This window comes from Oryx dammah, unplaced genomic scaffold, assembly GCF_014754425.2.
Source record: "Oryx dammah isolate SB20612 unplaced genomic scaffold, SCBI_Odam_1.1 HiC_scaffold_21, whole genome shotgun sequence".
In the NCBI taxonomy this organism is placed as follows: Eukaryota; Metazoa; Chordata; class Mammalia; order Artiodactyla; family Bovidae; genus Oryx; species Oryx dammah.
Window position 1 is genome coordinate 47,165,727 of NW_024070205.1, and position 21,184 is coordinate 47,186,910.

Consider the following 21,184-nt stretch of genomic DNA (forward strand, 5'->3'; position numbering starts at 1 on the left):
TCCCATTTTATTAATACAGTAAGTTTCTTCAGAGCCAATATTACTACTAGCTGTAATGGAAACTAAGAAAGCAAAACTTTTGACACCTAGTTTAAAGATTTTAAGTTACCCAGAGTATACCCACAGGCTGATCTTTGAAGAAAGTAATTTAAGAAGTGTCTGATATATATGCAAATGCATCTTATTCTGATGTGCAGCCAAACTGCTAGGTACTCTCCTAGGACCACTAAGAAGGAAAATGCAGGTAATACTCCAGTTTGCAACTGATGTTTCTTTCATTGGAATTTCTAACACCAACAATACTAAATTAATGTGTTGTCTCAATACTCATGATTTTGGATAAGTAGAGGAAAGTTTTCACTACTGATATATCACTTATAGCCACAGTCAGAAAAGCATTTATCCTACATAATATCAATAATTACCTTTAAGTCTCTTTCCCTATTCTAAGACATTAGCTAAAGAGCAATATTAGCTTATTAGCTTATTCACATTAAAAAGTACAAATACAATGAGATTATACCTGGACAGGAGCTAATAAATGATTCATAAATACAAATTTAAGAAAAGGGACTGACAAAGTAAGAACTATATTACAACTTTTTCTATATTTATTTATAGTTTAAGAGTCTGAAACCACTCCTCTAAATAAATTATCTTGTAATACCTACAATCACACTATAAGGTAAAGAAGGCAGATATTATATTTATTTTCAAAGGAGTACACCAAGTTCAGGTGATAATAATCTACCCAGGGTAATAAGCAAGCAGCAAATCGTAACAATTCTTTAGAATAAATTCTTTGAACCAAAATATAGCCAAACAACAACAGACTATATGACATTTGCCTGACTAAAACAAAACATTATTATTAAGATAACACTGAAAATGTCTAAATGAATAAATTAAGGGTGGAAGAAAAATATGCCTAATTTGGTTTTTTCTAATGTTTCAACTAAACCTTTTAAGAGCACAGTTAAACACCAACATCACTAATCCCCACTGTGTAAAAAGAGAGGGCACTATGTGTAATTCTGGTCTTTCATTCAGAAGTATACACAGACAAATAAAGATGACCAGACACCTGAAGAAACAACTACCACCATCAAAAAGAACCAAAATAAACAAATTGGAAGAGTTATTCGATGAGGAGAAAAAATTTAAAACCTACTTAGTGTCCTAAGATTAAAATCTGCATTATATTTATATATAAAATAAGAGCAAGTGACCATGAATGAGACGAAATTCCCAGAAATATAAAGTAATAGCTGACTTGGACTATAAAGCAAGCTGAGCGCTGAAGAATTGATGCTTTTGAACTGTGATGTTGGAGAAGACTCTTGAGAGTCCCTTGGACTGCAAGGAGATCCAACCAGTTCACCCTAAAGGAAATCAGTCCTGAATATTCATCGCAAGGACTGATGCTAAAGCTGAAACTCCAATACTTTGACCACCTGATGCAAAGAACTGACTCATTTGAAAAGACCCTGATGCTGGGAAAGATTGAAGGTGGGAGGAGAAGGGGATGACAGAGGATGAGATGGGTGGATGGCATCACCAACTCAATGGACATGAGTTTGAGCAAAGTTTGGCGATGGACAGGAAGGCCTGATGTGCTGTATTCCATGGGGTCGCAAAGAGTTGGAGGGCTAAGATGAACTTCAACTTGACCTGAGATAAGTAATTCAATAAAGAGTTATAGAACAGTCAAGAAAATCTCTCAGAACAAATAGACAAAAAAAAAAAAGAGATGTAAAACAAAAGGAAAACTTTAAAACAGACTTTGGTATAGAAGTTCTAGGGGAAACAATGTGGAAAGAACACAGAGAACACAGAAGGGAAAAATAATAAAAGAAACACAGAAGATTTCTCAGAACTAAAGACATAGCTCATTTTCAAAGGGTCTAACAAATGCTTTACAGAAAAAAGTTAAAAGCACTATAATTCATCCTCTTCAAATTTTATAATGCCAAGGATAAAAAGGCATCAACATAAAAAGCTTCCAAAATACAAATCAGGTTACCTACAAAAATACTGTTCTATAATAGCATTAAATCTCTTATCAATAAAACATTACTAAAAGGTAATGAGATACAACCTTCAAAATGCTGAAGGAAAATTATTTTAAACCTAATTTTACACCCAGCCAAGGCATGTACAGGTGCAAAAATGAAAAGGACTTTTCAGACATGGTGTTGGCAAGTACCCACACACATTCTTTCTGAAAAAGTGACTTCAGGAAATACTCCAGAAAACTGAAAATAAATCCAAAACAAAAAGCAGACAGACACGAGAGCTAAGAAAGCAAAGAACTTACCCAAGAATGCAATTAAAAAATGTGACACTAGCTAAGCATCATTCTCAGAAAAGTCAGTTTATCTTAGAACTTCCACAAATAGTATGATTAAAAAGCTAGATAAATAACCAAGTGATATGATGAAGAAGGCTCTTCTACCAACAGGGGGGAAATGTGGTCATTGGAAAATCCAGAAAAAAGTGATATGACATACCAGAAGCCAAACTAAAGTACGGGATGATCTTGAGTATCAATAGAGTACAAAAATCCACCTCTTCTCTAAGGATCCCATCATCTTTGTTTAGCAGTAAGTAATATACATAATCATAATATAGATTACTGCTTTTTAGAAGCAGCAACTATTATAAGCCTTAAAAATATAAAATCAATGCTACAGTTGACATAAAATGAGAAGGGAATGTGGAATTCAAAGGAAAAGACTGGGAGGTGTATCACTTTTTCTCAACTTATAAAGTGGCAAGTTTAGAGTCAACGTCTAAAAACTTTCCAGAATTAGTAGTGCAAAAGCTAGAAGTTTAACCACAAACACCAAAATCAAAAAAACGGAAGGGAGAAAATAAGTATTAAAAGTTAAAACTTCTTATTTTTCTCAATGAAGATACAGTAGATTACTTAAGATTCATCAAAAATAAGGTTTAGCATATTATATATAAAACTGGGATAATAATCAGCAGAATTAAAAATAAAAAAGTTCTCTCTAAAGCGAGAAACTAGTTGGAAGAGGTAGAGTTACTTTTCATTCTATACCTTGTGTACCTCAAATTCTTCTGTTTATATGACCATTATTTCCCAAAATAAACACACACACACACTAATTACAATCATATTCACTAAACAATACAGGAAAAACACTGAGAATTCACTTTCATTTTTTCTTTATTCTGTACACCATGCACAACATACCAAACTTCTATTTTAGTGTTTCATACAAGACACAATTAAATAAGACTCAAGAACCACTCCTAATACCTTGATAAAATGCAGTGATAGTAATACCTTAAGAATTATCAGAACACATCCACATCCATTAACTCACTTAACCCTCACAACTATCTTGTGGGAGCAGATATTTGAGATTAATAAAATAAAACTCCAAAAAGTTTAAGTGATTTGCCATCCCCCCACCCAAAAAAAAAGGAAAAAATATATAAATGTAAGAGACAAGTTAAAAAAATTTTAAATAATTTTCATACAGCACTGAAATATGAAAATGCTTCCCAAATTTATACTACGAGAATAACATGGGAAAAATTAAACTTTAACAATGCAAATAGCCACTCTGGGAAACAGTTTTTATAAAGTTAAACATATACTTACCATATGACTCTGCAATCTCATTCTTAATACTCAAGAAAAATGAAAACACGTCACACAAAGACATGTACTCAAATGATCACAGCAGGTTTATTCATAACAGCCAAAGACTCGAAACAACCCACCAACCGGTAAACAGAAAACCTGTGGTATGTCTAGATGGTGATATACTACTCAACAATAAAAAGGAACAAACTAATGATATACACAACAACACAGATGGATCTGTAAAGTATTATACTATGTAAAAGCAACCAGACCCAAAGGACTACATACTGTATGATTCTACTTATATGAAATTCTAGAAAAGCAGAATTACAGTAACAGCACATCAGTGGCTGGCCAGGGTTCAAGGACGAAGACTGACCGCATAGGGCAATGAGAGAACTTTCTGGTCTAACAGAAATGTTCTACATCATGGTTGTACCATTTGTTACACTAGTGTACAAATTCAGCAGAATTTATCACTTAAAACAGGTGAAGCTTATTATACATAAATTACAACTCAATAAGGCTTATTTTTAAAAAACTCATTAATATGAAATCATATTTAACTACTGACAACATCTTTTGAGCCTAAATAGTAACTACAAAGCTTCAAAGAATATTAAAAATTACAAAATTATTAAGAGGAAACTTTTAACTAGAAAACAGATATACAAGAAGTTAAAGCTCTGAAAATGGAGCCATCTTCATCCTACTGAATTTGGCCATGTGGATAAACAGTAGTTGCCTGGCAACCAGTCTAAACTCTAGTCTAGATTTCAAAATAAGCACATTAACCTCATTAGTAGGTGATCTCATGGAGGATAAACTAAGCTTTACATTCAAGAGGCTTTTTTTAGTATTAAAAAGCAATAATAATGCATTTGAATTATTTATCTAAAATAGGAGTGAATAAGAAATAATAAAAGTGGGTCATGAAAAATTAAAATACTAAATTAAACGTACATGGGCGGGCACAATACACAGTCCCTTTCATCATTAGGTCTTTTACTTTAGGACTTTACTTATCTAACTATAGGATTACTGACTCCATGAGTTTGTGAGAGAATACTGCCTCTTTACTACTTTAATCCTTTTCCCTGCCACCACCCAAAAATGGCTTAATGTAACTGAGTACCTTTATTTACTTGTCTTTAATACAAGTTAGACATTTTTCTAAGACATCTAAAGACATCTCTCTGGATTGTAGAATCTGTGGACAATACAGAAAAATACAACACAAACTTTCTGTAACATACGTGCACACAACATACCAGATAAGCCAAACCGTCTTAATTTGATTATAAATGATCAAAATCAAGTATTACAAAGAATTCCAAAATAACAAGCAAACTCCTAACACATGTTAAATATGGTTTCTAGATCTTAGTGGACATAGTATGCCACAGTTTACTTTGTTTCCAACATTAGAAAAAAAGATACTGACTTCCAGGACACAACTAAGTGTTAGCACACTTACCAACCATACTGTTTTCAGTTTTGTTGAACACTTACCCCTCTTCTGAACCCAACCTTCTTTCACAATGGTAACATCGCTCATGATGGCTCCCCTCTGAGCCCCCAACTTGGAGAAATGGTCCTTTGTGATACCAGCTTTGGGGTTTGGATTCTCTGCTGCTGCTGCTGCCCTTCCCACTCTCTAGTGATGACTCAGCCTGGAAGGAAGTATTGAAGAAAGAATTTCTTTTTTTTCCATTCTTGCAACTCACATAGCAATAACAAACAACTAATTCTTTGTAAATGTCTTCAACTGACCTGACCTCACATAAAAGTCTAGCTCTTCAAACTGCGGAACCTATTTATTAAGTAGTTTTACAATGAATGCACTTCTCTGGTCTTGTGACAGATTTCAAATGATAGTGAAACTTTTAACCTAAGAGTTTTCAACAACAAAAAAATATCTTAACCACTGTCATATCTACTCAAAGAGTACAGAAAATTGACTTGATGATGGGTGTTTGAGGTGAAAGGGGAAGAAAATGAAAGTGAGACAGACTAAAAGTAAATCTTCACCTATGTTTAGTTTCAAAATCTCAGTAAATTTTGAAATAGTTATGGCAAAGCAATTGTGAAAGTTTTTAATTGCTAGATTTTATGTAAAAAACAATGTGCTAAGAAACCAACACTTATGTATGCTTACTCTGCCTTGTTCCAAGAAATATATTAGGTAGATTACAATACATAAAATATTACAAATAATATAAAAATCAATTATTTTTTAAAGTAGGTGAATTGAAACACAGGGAATATGAAAGTGGGGAAAAGTATGGAGTATTAAAGACATGTCAAGAACTGCAACATCAATTATTCTCTGGTAATCTTCATAGCAACACTATGAGGGCACATTACATTTCGCAGATGGGGAAATTGAGGCTTACAGAGATTAAGCTGATGCCCAGATTTAAAAACAACTAAGATCTGAACGCAATCTGATTCTGAAGCCCACATTCTTTGACTTTCGCAAAGATAAAAAGCCACCAGGGTAAAAATCTACATATTTGTGAAAGATGGACCACAAATTTAACATGAACCTTTTAGGAAGCAATGCAAATAAGGAAATAAAATCAGTTTCATTATTTACAGTATCCATAAATATTTTTTAGAAGAAAAAATGTTGTTCAGAAGAAAATTTTTCCTGGGACAAAAATCTGAAATTTTAACCCGTGGATCTTTATAAGAGACCTTGTAGTGTAATAAACAAAAGTCCTCAAAAATATCCTCACATACATACAGCAATGAGTTTTACAGGCTAGTTCTTGTCTCTCTCAATCTAAAAGGGAAAATGTCAAGATATAATTGAGTTAAAGCAGCTCCGCAAAAAGGGACCAAGAAACATGATACAGGAACCAAGGTACATAGATAACCAGAAAAAATGGGTGGAGCATAGAATTATACTATTGGATTGGCCAAAAAGTTTTGAGTTTTTCTGTAACATCTTAGGGAAAAACCCAAACAAATTTTCTGGTCAACCCAATATTTTCTCAAATATGACTTTGATAAATAGTGCATAGGAATAAGTTCAAGGTTAGACTTCCTAGCTAGTACTGAAACGAATTATAGTTCTTTTTCCAAGGCACATTAAGTACAGAGCCTAATCATTTAGCAGTCAGGAATTAAGACTACCATTCTCTCAAGAGAGCCTGACAAAGTTTGTGTGGCTGAATAGAAGACCACTCCTGTCATGTCAGGCTGGACCACGACTGTCCTCAAAATCATTCCAGTCTAACTACTGCACAAAGTCAAAAGGAATATTAGAATCTTGGTGTATTTTTCCAAAACATGTCTGACAAAATAAAAGGGAAATTCCAGAAAAATAAGAAGAAAAAGAGGGTTAAAAGAAGAAAAAAAAATTATTTGGTCAAACAAGTTTGGGAAATTCTATAAACCATGTCATTCTCTTGAAACATCACTATTACCATATTAAAGGTATAAAATATATCGTGTATAATCTTATTTATCTCAGCAAATCCTAAACTTACTTGAACACACAAGGCTTTTTTTTTTCCTTTAGTAACATTCATTGAAATCCAAGGGAACACAGTGTGACAAACAGCCATAGGAAATGACCACATAATTCAAGACAAGACAGATTTCACCATTAAAAACAGGCAAAAAAACAAAAAAGCTTTTGGTAAAGAATCAAAACATCATTTTAATTTGATTTCCATAACTTCCTTAAGAACTCAACATGACCAGCTGGCTACTTAATATGGAGCTAGATAACTGAAAGGGTTAACTCCTTATACAACATAAATAATTACGATTAACCCTTGAACATGGGTTGAACTGTGCAGGTCCACTTATATGTAGATTTTTTTCAAAAAATATACTACTTGCATCTTCATTTTATAGATCTTCAAGTTACCCAAGTGTGAAGAAAAGTTTGTGTTCAATTAGAGATCACAATATGTGGAATTAAAAGAACTAAGAGTCCTTATTTTATCCAAACTGTCAGCTTCCTGCCCCTGGATGAGTCATTTATCAATTCCTTTGTTTTTGAGGCAGAGATAGCAGTAGGCAGATTTTTGACACTGGGGTTGGGGTGGGGCGCTTCGGGGTGGGGCGCTTCCCCCACCCCAGCACTGGTCAAGGGTCAACTGTATAAGGAAGTTAAATATTAGGGACACTAATGCAAAATGATGTCTTTAGAAGAACTGCACTTAGACCTTCTTTGGTCATACTTATAACAAGGGGCATCACATCTACTAATCATCCTTGGTTTCTAACTATTAAACTATATACTCTGGGTAAACGAAAATTCATATCTTAATATCCTTGGGATTGGAAAAGAAAGAAATCTATGACCAACACTTAGAATAAACAAACAAAACACATCAATAAACGTAAGTATTTTCCTATTAGAATAATCTGCATTGTCATACCCTTACATAAAACACTAGAAAAACAAAAGTAAATTCAAAATTGATTCTGTTTTCTTAGGTGTACATTTCATTGTTAGACTCTAAGCTAGAAGGCACCTTCATTTCACAGCTGAGAAAAGAGAAGTCAAGACAAATGAAGCATCTTGCCCAACATCACACAGCTACTTTATGAGAATCAAGACGACAGAAACAGGCACACACTTTCCACTAGCACAGCCCCATCAGGACAAAAAAATGCACTGAAATACTCAGATCAAGCCCAAATTAATGAATTTAGTTTTATAAAGAAATTGCTTCCAAAAACGAGTTTTCTAAATAAAGATGTTTACCAGTGCCTATATATTTAAACTTTTTAAATGTATATTAAATTAATAGGACAAAATTTATCATCTTCAACAGGGCCAGTCAACCCAGGCAATACACACATGGCTTTATCCATACTATATCTTAAAATATTACCACCAACTTCTACCCAAAATCATACTTTTCAGCTTTAAAACAGCTCCTGGGTCTCTCCTGGCTAAAATGATACATACTTCAAAAACAATTTAAAACTCTTTTAAAGGTATATTACTCTAGAATTATGATCAATAAGGTATAAATAAACACTGTCTTTAATACAGAACCAATGCTATTGACTCTCATGCACTTCACCATATTCTCTGATTTACTTTTCCTGCACTGGCAACACTCTTGCACCAAGTCGAATACGCTCTCCCACTCAAGTCTTACATGTTATTAAAAATACTAATCTGCTAAATGCTGGGCTGTACTTTAGGTTTGTAATCTGTTTCCTAAGGTAGAGTGAACTTCACCTCCTCTTACAGTAACTACTTCTCTACAAATCTGTTCTATCCAATGAGCTATTGCAACAAAATTTGGCTTATTTTTCTTTTAAACATATTGCATATCTAATTTTTCCCATTCTTATGAAAATTTTCATTCAAAATTCTTGGTAGATTCAATTCAGAATTTACACATATAGTTATACTAGAAGCATTTTCATACAAAATTATCTGAGATTTTGATAATGACATTTTAAGTTAATTCTACAATTTACAAAACATTTTCACATCTTTTATCTCATTCAATAGCATTATTATTTAGTAAAGCAATTTGATGCTTCCTGGCACATAAGAGATGCTTAACAAACATGGAATAAATGAATGAATGGATGGATGAGTGAAAGAAAAAAGATCCAGCTTTAGATAACGAATTAAGATGAAGCAAGCTAAAATTCTAAGTTGACAAACAGAATGGTATGAAGCCACAGTAAAAACAAACCTGAACTTAAAACATTATAGAAGAACCTACACAAAAATAATTACAGTTATAATAAATTTCTTCCCTATTCATTAATAATCATTGGAAGGATTGATGCTGAAGGTGAAACTCCAGTAGTTTGGCCACCTGATGCAAAGAACTGACTCGCTGGACTCAAGAAAGAGTGAGAGAGAGAGAGAGGTGGGGGGGGGGAGAGAGAGAGAGTGTGTGTGTGTGTAACACATAATAAACACACACCCCTATGTGTGTAACACATAATAAACACACACCCCTATGTGTGTAACACATAATAAACACACACCTCTATGTTTATTCAGCCAATAAATATGTATTGATTATCTACTCTGTGACAAGAACGAAGCTGAGTATACAAGGGCCAAGCTAAACAAAATATTTTAAAAATGTTTTCCAAACCTATAATAATTTGTTATCAAAGTGCTTTCACATGTTTTCTCAATTAACTCTAAAAATGAATATGGGCAGTAGTTACCACATCTACAATTTTGAACTTAAGACCATAACCAACCAATAATGATAACATTATTTCTTCACAGTTACCATAACAAATTAACGACAAGTAACAAGAAGCAATTCAAGTCTTCTATCAGTTTGGTATACTTTCTATAAAGTAACAAAATATGAACTCTCAAAAATATGTGCAATGTTTGTGAATAGCTCTGAACATTTTTTCTATAACTATTTCAGAAGTCCAATAAAGCATGATGTTTTCAAATAAATTAAAAATTAAATATAACTACTGCATCACAGATTATAACAGAAGACTAAAAGTAGGTTAACATAAAGTTAAAAAGCACCCCTAGCAATTCTTCTTTATAAAGAATAAAATTCACAGGTTAATAGGTTGTAACACAACCTTCTATAAACTACTATATAATTGTGCTTGGGCATGCTCAGTCATGCCGACTCTCTTTGACCCCATGGACCGTAGCCCGCATGGGATTCTCCAGGCAAGAATGCTGGAGTGGGTTCCCATTCCCTCCTGCAGAGGATCTTCCTGATCCAGGGATCGAACCCACATCTCCTGTGTCTCCTGCATCGCAGGTGGATTCTTCACTCACTGAGCCATCAGAGAAGCCCTAAAGCTACTATACATTTGGATAGAATTAATACTATCCAGAATACACTTGCTCTGTACCCACATTTTTCATATACTTTAGATGCTAGCCAAATTAAACTAATTAAGAATTGATGTCCAAACACAATAGAAAGTTTCTACTTTGAAAAACAAATGATGGTCAAGGGTAACCACAATATATTTCTATGGTATTTACTGATTCTAAGAAATAGGTGAAACTAATATATGCTGTAATAAATACATAAGACTACATGAAATATTCATAAGGATTTGAGGGAAAGGAAAAATACTGGAGTGGAAAGGAAATTCAAGGTAACCTGATCTCCTTTTCAAAAAACTCTTAAACCAGTCTGTCCTTTTATGAGTTGCTATCCTGCTAAAAACATATCATATAGGGAAATGAACATATATATACTTTGGATACCTTTCTTCTTTTCAGATTATAATATACTCTGTGGATTTTCTTTAAACTCTTTCTATATAGATATCTTCACTGTTTCACACTATGGGGAAATATCTGAATAAGCATAGGCAAGATTTCTAACTTTCACACAAAATATCAGTTATTTTAAATTGCCAATTCTTAATAATCAACTTTATAAACTTTGAAATATGTATACAAAACCATAAACCATTTCTGCCCTTTTCCTTATCCCTGTTCAGGGCATTTGAGTGTCATTTCAACCAACATATCCATTATTAATCAAATTAAAAACAGCAACCTGTACTGGGTAGTCAATATTTTAATTTTAAACAACTAAGAAAATGCTTATTGGATTTCTTTTGGTTCTCCTAAACCACTGAACAAGCTACTGACAAATTCACCCCTACATTTTTAATATAAAATGTGGCTTGTCTCTATATGAAAGCACTTATATAATGACCAATGGACAGGATGAAGGTTGTTACTAAAAGAATGGCAGTTGCATGGTTGGCCATATTTTTTTAATATACATGTAAAATCCTTCTAAATTCTGACTTGGGAACCTTCCTGATTATAAAACAAAAAGCACCCACGCACACACACACACACACACACAAAAATGCCATTAATCAGCCTGACAGATTTTACTTCTTATTAAACTGAGAATTAACCAATAGGTATGGAATCCTGTAACAAAGTTCATCTCAGTGGTGCATTAGAAAGAGCACAGGGCAGGGTAGCAAACTTGGGTCCCTGTTCCCAACTCTGCCCTGCCCAGAGTGATGCTATATAAGGTCCTTTAATTCTCTGTGCCTCAGTTTCCTTAGCCAAAAAAAAAAAAAGTGTAGCATTAGATGTAAATAGCTCTTATTTATAATTCTTCAGGTTCAAGGCTACTGAGTACCTATTTCACTTATAGATGCCATCTTAGGTGACAGTATCCTGATTATACACAGTTCCATCCTCAAAAGGTTAATAAAACATTCAAACATCAATTTCACTCAGACAAAATTTGGACTAAATGCCAATACTGGCAAAAATATCTTTCTCCCTCTCTCATCCCCTAGACTCCCAAATATAGTCAGAGACTTTTTCAACTAATACATAGGAAAATTCTCATTTGAAAATCTCTAAGTGATTTCTTCCAGTATTTTTTTTTTTTTTTACTTTTCTCTCTGAATATTAGAAACATATACCCATATAAAAACATGAAATATCTGTAACTGGTGATAAATAAATATAACCAGAGAACTGAAAAGAAAAAGAACTAAGAAATCTATAGGTCAAGCATACATTTATTTACCTACTGACTATTATTTGAAGATTTTCTGGTAAAGGAAATGTTTACATCTAACATGTTCAAAGACTATAGTGCTTAGACTAAAACATGTAAACATCTAGGGCATTTAATTTGGCATTTGAAAAAAATGAAAAAAAAATGTTGTGGCTCAGTCAATATGCTTTTTTACATATGACTTGATATAAGATGATAATCAAATCCTATTATCTTGATTTCTGTGTAAATTTTATTGTACTACATTAGTGAAATTTAGCATTGTCACTGTGAACTCTAATAATAGGTATAAACAGGTTAGGAAAACACTAAAAGAAGGGTTTCAAAACTAAGAAAGTTCAAATGAAACAAAAATTTTACAATGCGAGGAAAAGTGTTTTCTCCTGTGAAAATCTCTTTCAGAAGTGTAACCGGCTATTAGATGATTAAATGCATTCATACATGTTAAGCACATAAAACAGTGCCTGGAACATGCAAGCGCTCATCAGGCACTGGCTCCTGTTAACTCTCAATTGAATCCAGCTCTTATCACACATAAAAGACCATGATGAAATATTTAAGTTATCATAAAATGATTCAGGAAACTACAGAAAAGTACATGCTGCATGAAACCAAGATTTAGAACACTGATGCACACTCTAAAACCCAGAGGGGAAAACAGAAATTTTAAGTAATTTAAATAAATACAAATCTACAAAAATTAATCATGTGCATTAATTATATTTTATATTAAAAATAAAAATCAAGTCAAACTACAGGACAGATTTGGTCTAAATTAAACGCCCTGCATTTTACGTTATTCAAAGCTAATGGTTCTAAATTAAGTATTTTTTAGTGCTTGAAACTTAATCACAGTACAAAGACTAGATCCTATCAAATCATGCTAAAAAATCCAATTAACACATCATTAACAATAACTGCCTTATCTTCACAAGGGTGAAGTCTAGTACTGAAAGCTTGAACAACAAAGTCTAACCATCTTTTCATAAACTATGCAAAGTTTAAGTAAATTCTAAACTTCCACAAAATCAATTTGTAAAACCAGTTCCTCTTTCTAAAGAAACCTAAATAGTTGAAATTTTCCATTGAGTTTTTTGTAAGAAGGTCTCATGTTTAGAGAGCTAGAATTTAAAAAACCTTAAATCCTTACTTTGTACAAGACTCTAAGTACATTTGTTCCATATGTTTAACCAAAACATGTTTAGATTTGCAGTGATTCTGAAAACAAATTCACTAATAGTAGTGATCTTCTGGATGAAATGTAAATAGTATAAGTTTTCTATCAAATCAGTCCCTACCACACAGTCAACACTCCAGTACTTGTTCAATGAATGAATGAAAGAAATCTTATTTAAAATACTTTACAGCCATTAGAGTTACATAAACAAAAACACCCAAAGTAATATTTTTAAACACACAACTTCAAGAGTCAAAGTAAAAATTAATTTTAGGTTGGAAAACAATTCACTAAAGTAATCAGTACAGAAAGGCTAGGAGTATGGGACAAGATGAATACAAGTAACAGTTTCATAAATTTTTTTCCAGAATGATTTTAGACACGATATTATTTTTTAAACACTCTAAGAAAACATACTACATACTGCAAATACACAATAAAAACACAAAGCTAAAACTCTTTCTTGGTCTCCAACTTCCAATGTTGTCTCAATCATGTGATATATGCACTTTCCTCACTACAAAATTAAAAGCTCAAACTAACCAAAGATAGTGGGGTAAACTTTAGTGAGAAAAACATAAAGCAGACCGTCAAATACAGTCTCACTGGTAAACTTTCAAAGTCTAGATTATGCATGGGCGGAAGAAAAAAACATCTACAGTCCCGACATATACCTTACAAATAACTGTGCATTCTATCGTATACTTTAGAAAACTAGTAATACTAGTAAGTAGATACGCCAATAAAAGTTGTCTTCACGTTATAGACAACTACCTCCTGAAATATTCTTATTCATTTATACATATTTCACAATAACAAGTTCTGAAGACAGAGTTTCCTAGACCATCTTTATAGGACTCTTTCTCTTTCGGCTTTTTCAACTGTTTTCCAACAATCTATAACCTAATTTAATGACTTTTCACCAAAACTAAAGCCCAACAGTTGTTTAATGATTTATAGTGCACTAAAAGATATTAATTATAAGACCATACTTTACCAAAGATGAAACATACATCTAAATTGATGTCAGACAGCTGACAACGTATTAACTACAAAAAAAAAGTCATTATTTCCCATTCTTTCGCGTCACGATGAACTAAAAAAGTGAACGTTTTATCAACACTAGTAATTATTATAGATACATAGGTTTCACTGTTGAATTTCTATTTGGAAACGTTATCAATTACAAACTACTGGGCTTTCGATCAATTACCACACTGGTGGAACGTGTTGGTGTCACTTTCATAACATTATTTTGATGGAAGTAACCTGAGTATCCCAGCCTTGACTTATGGGTAAGCATTTCCTCTGCTTTCAGAAGATAAACAGTAAACACCGGTATCGAAAACCTGGCCCCAAAGAAATTCAATCGAGCCTAACTGCAGATTCCCGGGAAATCCCAAACAAGGGGTGACCCCGCCTAGGAGTCTGGGTGCACACAGCAACCGACTCCGCTTCAACTCTGGGCTCAAAACGGCCCCACCAGCATCATGGCTGATGCAGACCGATGCGCAGGAGGAGGAGGTGGACGAGGAAGAGGCTGGTTTGTTTACTTGCAGCCAGAGCCGCCGCCGCCGCCGCCAGCAGCGACAGCATCACTGGATCCGCCAAAGCCAGCATCTTCCGCACATTTCTATTCTTAGCACACAACTCCCGAGCGGATCAAAACCCACTACTATTAAAAACACAGACAAGCACGTTCCCCACCTCCCACACACCCCCCACCCCACCAGCGCCGTCTCTTCCTGTGCGCCGGCGGCAGCGGCGGCGGGGGGGTGGGGTGGAGAACAAGACCCCGGGGAGCCGTCGCATCCCTGCCTTCCCCCACCCACGCGCAGACAGCCCCCTCCCCCACCCAAACGCCCTGACACCGGCGCTCCCCGCGTTACATAACCCCGCCGCCACCCCAGGCCGAGCCGGGCCCCCTCCCCACGCCGCCGGCCGGCGGCGAGGGTGAGGGGCGGGAGCGAGAGTGGCGCAGAGCGAGCGAGACCGGAGGCGCCGGGCCAGGGCGGCCCAGACCCGGACCGCACCGCTAGGCCGGGAACACCCTCCCCGGCCCCCGCGCACCGCCGCCCCGGCTTCCCCCGCAAAGTGAGGGGTGCGGTCCGCCCGCGCCGGGCATCCCCGGCCTCCGCACCCGCATCCCTCACCCCAGCCCCCGGCGATCCAGCCCCACGCCCACGCCCCCGGCGCGGTGACAAGCCGGACGCCCCCACCTCATTCACCCACCGCCATCCCCGCCCGAAGGGGGCCCCGGAGGGAGTGCAGGCGCGGCGGGGAGAGGGCGAGAGTTGGGGGGGGGGGGCGGTGGCTGTTACCTGCAAAGGCGGCGGCGGCGGCCCCGCAGCTGCTCGGGCGGCGGCGGAGGATGGAGCCGGGGGGCGGGGGGAGGAGAGGGGGCGACTCGGGGGTCCCCCTCCCTCCTCCTCCCCTCCTGTCCTCCCCCCACCCCGCAGAGCCTCTGGCCCCCCTGGAGCCCGGTGTGGCCGGCGGGAGGGCAGGCGGCGGGCTGCAGGGGAGGGAGGGAGGGAGCCGGCCGGGCCGCGGAGCTGGAGCGGGAGGCGGCGGCGGCGGCGGCGGCGGCGGCGGGAGGAGGGAGGCGGCGGGGGGGAGGGGGCGGAGACTCTACGTGGGAATCGGATCTCGGCTACAAATTCAATTCATCACCAGAAAACTCCGCTCGGGCGGGGGCCGGGTCGAGCCGGCGAGGCGAGGCGGCGGCGGGCGGAGGCTCTGAGAGGCCCTGGCGGCCCGGCGCGGGTCGGGGGTCTGAGGCCTCCTCTAGGGCCGCGCCCCGCGGGGGGGGGGGGGGGGGGGGGACCGCCGCCGCCTCCCCGCCCCCTCCTCCCGCTGGGGCGGCCGCGATCAGCTCTCGCCGCCGCGGGCTTGTTGTTGACTTTGAGGAAAACTCCTGACGTCAGGGGCTGGCGCACGGCGACTGGCGGGAGCGGCTTCCCCGCGTCCCCAGCCGGCCCGCCGCCTCTGCCCCCTCCCCGCGGGCCCCCGTCCGCGGGCTTCCCCGAGCCCCCGAGCCCGCGGCGGCCAGCGCCCCCTCTCCTCTCGCGAGAACACCCCCCAGCCGGAGCCAGTAGCGGGGCGTCGTTCCTGGGCGGGAAGTTGTGGGTTTCCCCCGCGCCCTCGTGGCGTGCGGCAGGCACCCGAGGCCCGGGAGGGGAGGCTCTTCTGCCCTCCGCGAGCAGCCGAGCCCGGGGCTTCTCCTCCCGCCCGCCGCAGCTCGGGGGAGGTCAGGCCGGGAGCCTAGAGGGCCGGGACTTGAGGCCCCCGAGATGGGCGGTTCCCTGTAGGGGCGCGCCCCCAAAAACTAGCAGCTGGGCGAGAAGCGAACCCACCGCTCTGCACCTCTGGGGTCAGTACAGAGCGGGAGACCTTACTGTCCAGTCCTAGAACCTCTCTCGGAAGAGCCATCCCAGCGCTTCCTGTAAGCAGTAACCACCACATATAGTGTACACCTTACAGTAGCATCGTAATTCAACCTTAAAATTTCACATTTTTTAGAGATAGTATATAGTTTTCATTGACTTTGAGGAGGCCATGATGTATTGCATTCACTACGAAGACAGCATTGCTTTCTTTTGAAGTTCATGGCTTCTGAGAATGTTTACAAAGGAGATGGTTTTGTTTTGGGTTTTTTTGTTTGTTTTTTCGCAAAATGACCTTTTTTTTTTTTAACCATACCTCATACTCCAGAAAGTTATGAAAGAAGTTTACTTTTTCTGACACCACGTATTGTTGCTTCTAGAACACTTTGAAAAAATCATATTATTTCACCATGTGACTCTAGCCTTGTGGATGTACCTGCTATTTCTTCCAATGCAAGGTTCTTGGTAGTGCTTTGGGGCTCTTTCTGTAGAAGACTTACTACTTCTGAAGGGCACTTCCTACTGTGCTTTTTCCATTTCCTGACAACACTGGGATGGTAATCATTCTTTAACACTATACCCCTGGTATTTACATAGGGAGTTGTATTTATACATCTGTGTCGACATCTGTTGTGAAAGGCACATCTATTGGGATTGTGGACAGGAGTATGAAACCTAACCTAATAAGAAAAGAAAGGGCTTTTAAAATCAATTTTCTCCATTTGCAAAGGAAACACTACACTTGACAGTTTCAGAATAAAATATGCTTTTTTAAGATGTACAGTCCACCCAAGAGTAAAAGTCCCCAATTGCTGCCTTTCTCCTTTTCCCATATTTCCCAGCACATGGTGAACTGATTAATAAATATACACTCTATCCTTTAGGCTCCTCTGTCCATAAAATTTTCCAGGGAAAAATACTGGGTTGTCATTTTCTTCTCCAGGGGAGCTTCCTGACTCAGGGATGGAACCTGAGTCTCTCAATTGCATCTCCGTCCTTGGCAGGCAGATTCTTTACCACTGAGCCACCTGGGAAGCCTCTCTAGTCAGCTTATCTGTGTATAAAGAGTATATAATTTATTGCCATAATTATCAGACCTCTAACAGTCCCTACTGGTAAAGTGATTTCATTAAAAATTTCTTGCTTAAGGGTAACAAAAATGAGTCAGATTTTTATTCTATAATAACCCAAGTCACTTTTTAAGAAAATAGTCCCTATGACACCAGCGTTAAAAAGAGTATTTTGAAAGCTCTCCTAAATACTTAACTCTGAGACTTGTGATATTCTGAATTACCAGATATCTCTGATCAACTGCAATTTTATTTCCAATTTTAACATCAACATATTTCTGAGAATCAAATTTGTCTTATGAGCCGTGGTGGTGGTTTAGTTGCTAAGTCGTGTCCGACTCTTGCAACCCGGTGGACTGTAGCCTGCCAGCCTCCTCTGTCCATGGGGATTCTCTAGGCAAGAATACTGGAGTGCATTGCCAGTTCCTTCTCCAGGGGATCTTCCCGACCCAGGAATCAAACTCAGGTCTCCTGCATTGCAGGCAGATTCTTTAACAACTGAGCAATGAGGAAAGCTAGCCAGATTGCCTCAAATTTTTTCAGTCTCTTCAGATTGGATTAAATCGTAACCGGATTACAACCTACAAGTAAATATTGTATAAACTGCCATGGATTATGTGCTCTAGGCTTCATGTATCTGAAAAGTTGTCGTTTCATTTCTTCTGTGTTTTGTTCTTCTCCTATGGTAGTTTCCTCCATTTCTGTAATAAAAGCATGTCAGCTTTTATCACATAAGAATTGATTATAGCACTGTTATTTAAGTAGCATTGCTCTTTCTCTTAGACTGTGCCATCATGAGTTTCGGAGAATCTGCTGACTGTGAGATGATGATACTCCATATAGACTGTTTTCTAGATTTCTCCTCTTCACTGTCATCACTTTCCAATAATATGGGCAACAGGAGTATGTTTATCCATGGGAATATCCCTCCTAAATTTTAGAGACATACTCTCATTCTTTACTAAGCCAGAAATTCTTAAAACTAACATCTCTCAATACTAGTTATTTATATATCTTAAGAAAAGTATTTACTCTTCTTGACTGTCAATGAGTAAATGAGATACTGAGAGCTATTTGTTAGTACTTCTACAGTTGCTTGTGCTTAGTCGCTCAGTCTTGTCCAACTCTTTGCGATCCCATGGATTGCAGCCTGCCAGGCTCCTCTGTCCATGGGGATTCTCCAGGCAAGAACAGTGGAGTGGATTGCCTTGCCTTCCTTCCTCCAACCATTGCTTGGGAGTAACTTAAACTAGAAGGCACATTTAGAATTACAGGACATCAGGTAACAAAAGTTAAGTTACTGTTTCTGTGCTTTAATAACAAAGATATCTTGTCTCCAGTATCTAGAATAGAACATGACACACAGTATGCACAAAATATGTTTGATGGACAAATAAATCTGTGTCCTGTGTGTAGTTTATACTGTACTCTTCTCTTGGGATGGCTTGTTGGAAAGATCATGAACACACATTGCAGACTTGGAAATCTGAGTTCAGAGCCTCTCTCTGCAGAGTTTAGGTCTCAGGCAAGTTTCTGAACTCTTCTAAGCCTTAATTTCCTCATTTGTGCAACGATGGTTACAACTACTTCAACAGCTTATTATGAGAATTCAATGTGATAAAATATTAGATGGTATCTAAAACATATTGAGTGATCAGCAAGCTAAAATTCCTTTACCATAAACATAAATATATCTGTTAACACTAACTGGTAAAACAAACAAATGTGAAAATCTGTCCTGCATACAACAGTAGAAATGTATTTCTCATCCACATAAAGTTCAGAATGGCGGGCAAGCATTTATAAGAATAAAGTTTCTTCCATGTTTGAGTTATGACATGTTCAACATGTAATCATGACATCAAGCTGGCTGAAAGGGGCAAAACATGGAGGATCACTCAAGAGAAGTTTTGTGCATTTCAATTCTATTCACATTCTGCTGGCTAGAACACTCCAAAGCCACCAAACTACAAGGCAACCCATGAAAAGGAGTCTAGCCCATAAAGAAAAAGAAATTGGTTTGATGAACAGCCAGCCAGTCTCTGCCACAGTTGGTTTCTGAAATAACCATGCTAAGTCTATAACTGTAACTAATGAATATCCTAATGATTAATAGAGCAATTTTCAGAAGAGCATAGTTTAAGTCCAGGTATAAGTAGCAGAAGAGTAAGTTACAATAGTTATCAATACTAATTGTCTTTTCTCTTTTTCACAGATACTGTTTTTATAAGGTATGGGGCTAGATTAGTAACACACGAGAATACCCGAGGGTTAAGTATGTCACTAATCTGATGCCACGTGCAAAGGGGATACTTAAAGTTCTCTGGAAACCTCCCCCTTGTTTTATTGGCAGACTTTTTTTCCCTACTATGTTACTAGAGGGTGAATGAAAATTTTTTCATTGATATTATCATGCTCTCTCTTAGACAGCTAAGTCTGTTAGTAACTTAATACTTATATTTAGTATTTCAGAACCCTTGGGTCTGAACAGAAAGTTTTTAATTTTTTTTTATATGTGTCATGGTGTGTGTGTGGACTTAGTCACTCAGTCGTGTCTGACTCCCTGTGACCCCGTGGATTGTAACCCGCCATGCTCCTCTGTCCATGGTATTTTTCAGGTGGGAATACTGAAGTGGGTTACCATTTCCCCCTTCAGGGATCTTCCTGACCCAAGGATGGAACCCAAATCTCCTGTCTCTCCTGCATTACAGGAAGATTCTTTACCCACTGAACCAACAAGAGAGCCCACAGAAAGTTATTGACCACAATCAAATAACTGCTTGTGGGGCATTGACCGAGAATCCAGGTTCTGATTCCAAAGCAAGAGCATACATATTATTATTCGGACGGCAGCTAAATAAAGGTAGGTAGTAATACCAATAATGCCATATTTTAATCCCACATCCTCATTTTAGGATATAATTTTGACTTCCTGAGATGATGTGCCTTTTTAGCTGTTTCAGAACCTGCTTTGAGAGGACTGAACTTTTTAACACAACAGCTAGCAGTGAAATAATGACAGTAAATTTCCAACCTTCACCTAGGTAATCACCTCAACCCCTTTCTCAGTTATCTCATGTAAATACAGTTCTGTTCCAGAAAGTTTCCCCATCTATTTTAAAACACAACTTCTGCTAATGAAAATACTTTCTGGGTCAACTGGAAGGATTCAAACCTATACCCACTACAAAGCCCTTCAACTGTTGTATTTGCACTATTTCATTAAATAATCCTAGTTTGCTTTTTTTATGGTAAGAGGTAATTCAGTATCAGAATTTTTCTATTCACCTTTAGTTCCTAAGTAAAACTATGGCCACTGTCAGTTGCAAATACTTCTCAGTCAAAAATTAGATTTTAATCAAAACCCTGAATTTGATTTAGAATTCAAGCCATTTTTTAGGCTGAAAGCCTGTATGGGAAAAACAGTTCTGCTTCTC

At 37.9% G+C, this 21,184-nt stretch overlaps 1 protein-coding gene across 1 annotated transcript in view; it reads right to left on the reverse strand.

The window, feature by feature from the left end:
- Window positions 1-15,909, reverse strand: part of AKT3 (AKT serine/threonine kinase 3) — a 279,685-nt gene extending 263,776 nt beyond the window's left edge. Inside the window, exons 1-2 of the mRNA XM_040263596.1 lie at window positions 15,616-15,909; window positions 5,132-5,292 (exon numbers count right to left, since the gene is read on the reverse strand). Of these exons, the coding sequence (XP_040119530.1) occupies window positions 5,132-5,177 (46 nt within the window). The 5' untranslated portion in view covers window positions 5,178-5,292; window positions 15,616-15,909. The remainder of the gene's footprint in view (window positions 1-5,131; window positions 5,293-15,615) is intronic.
- Between the last annotated feature and the right edge of the window lie 5,275 nt (window positions 15,910-21,184).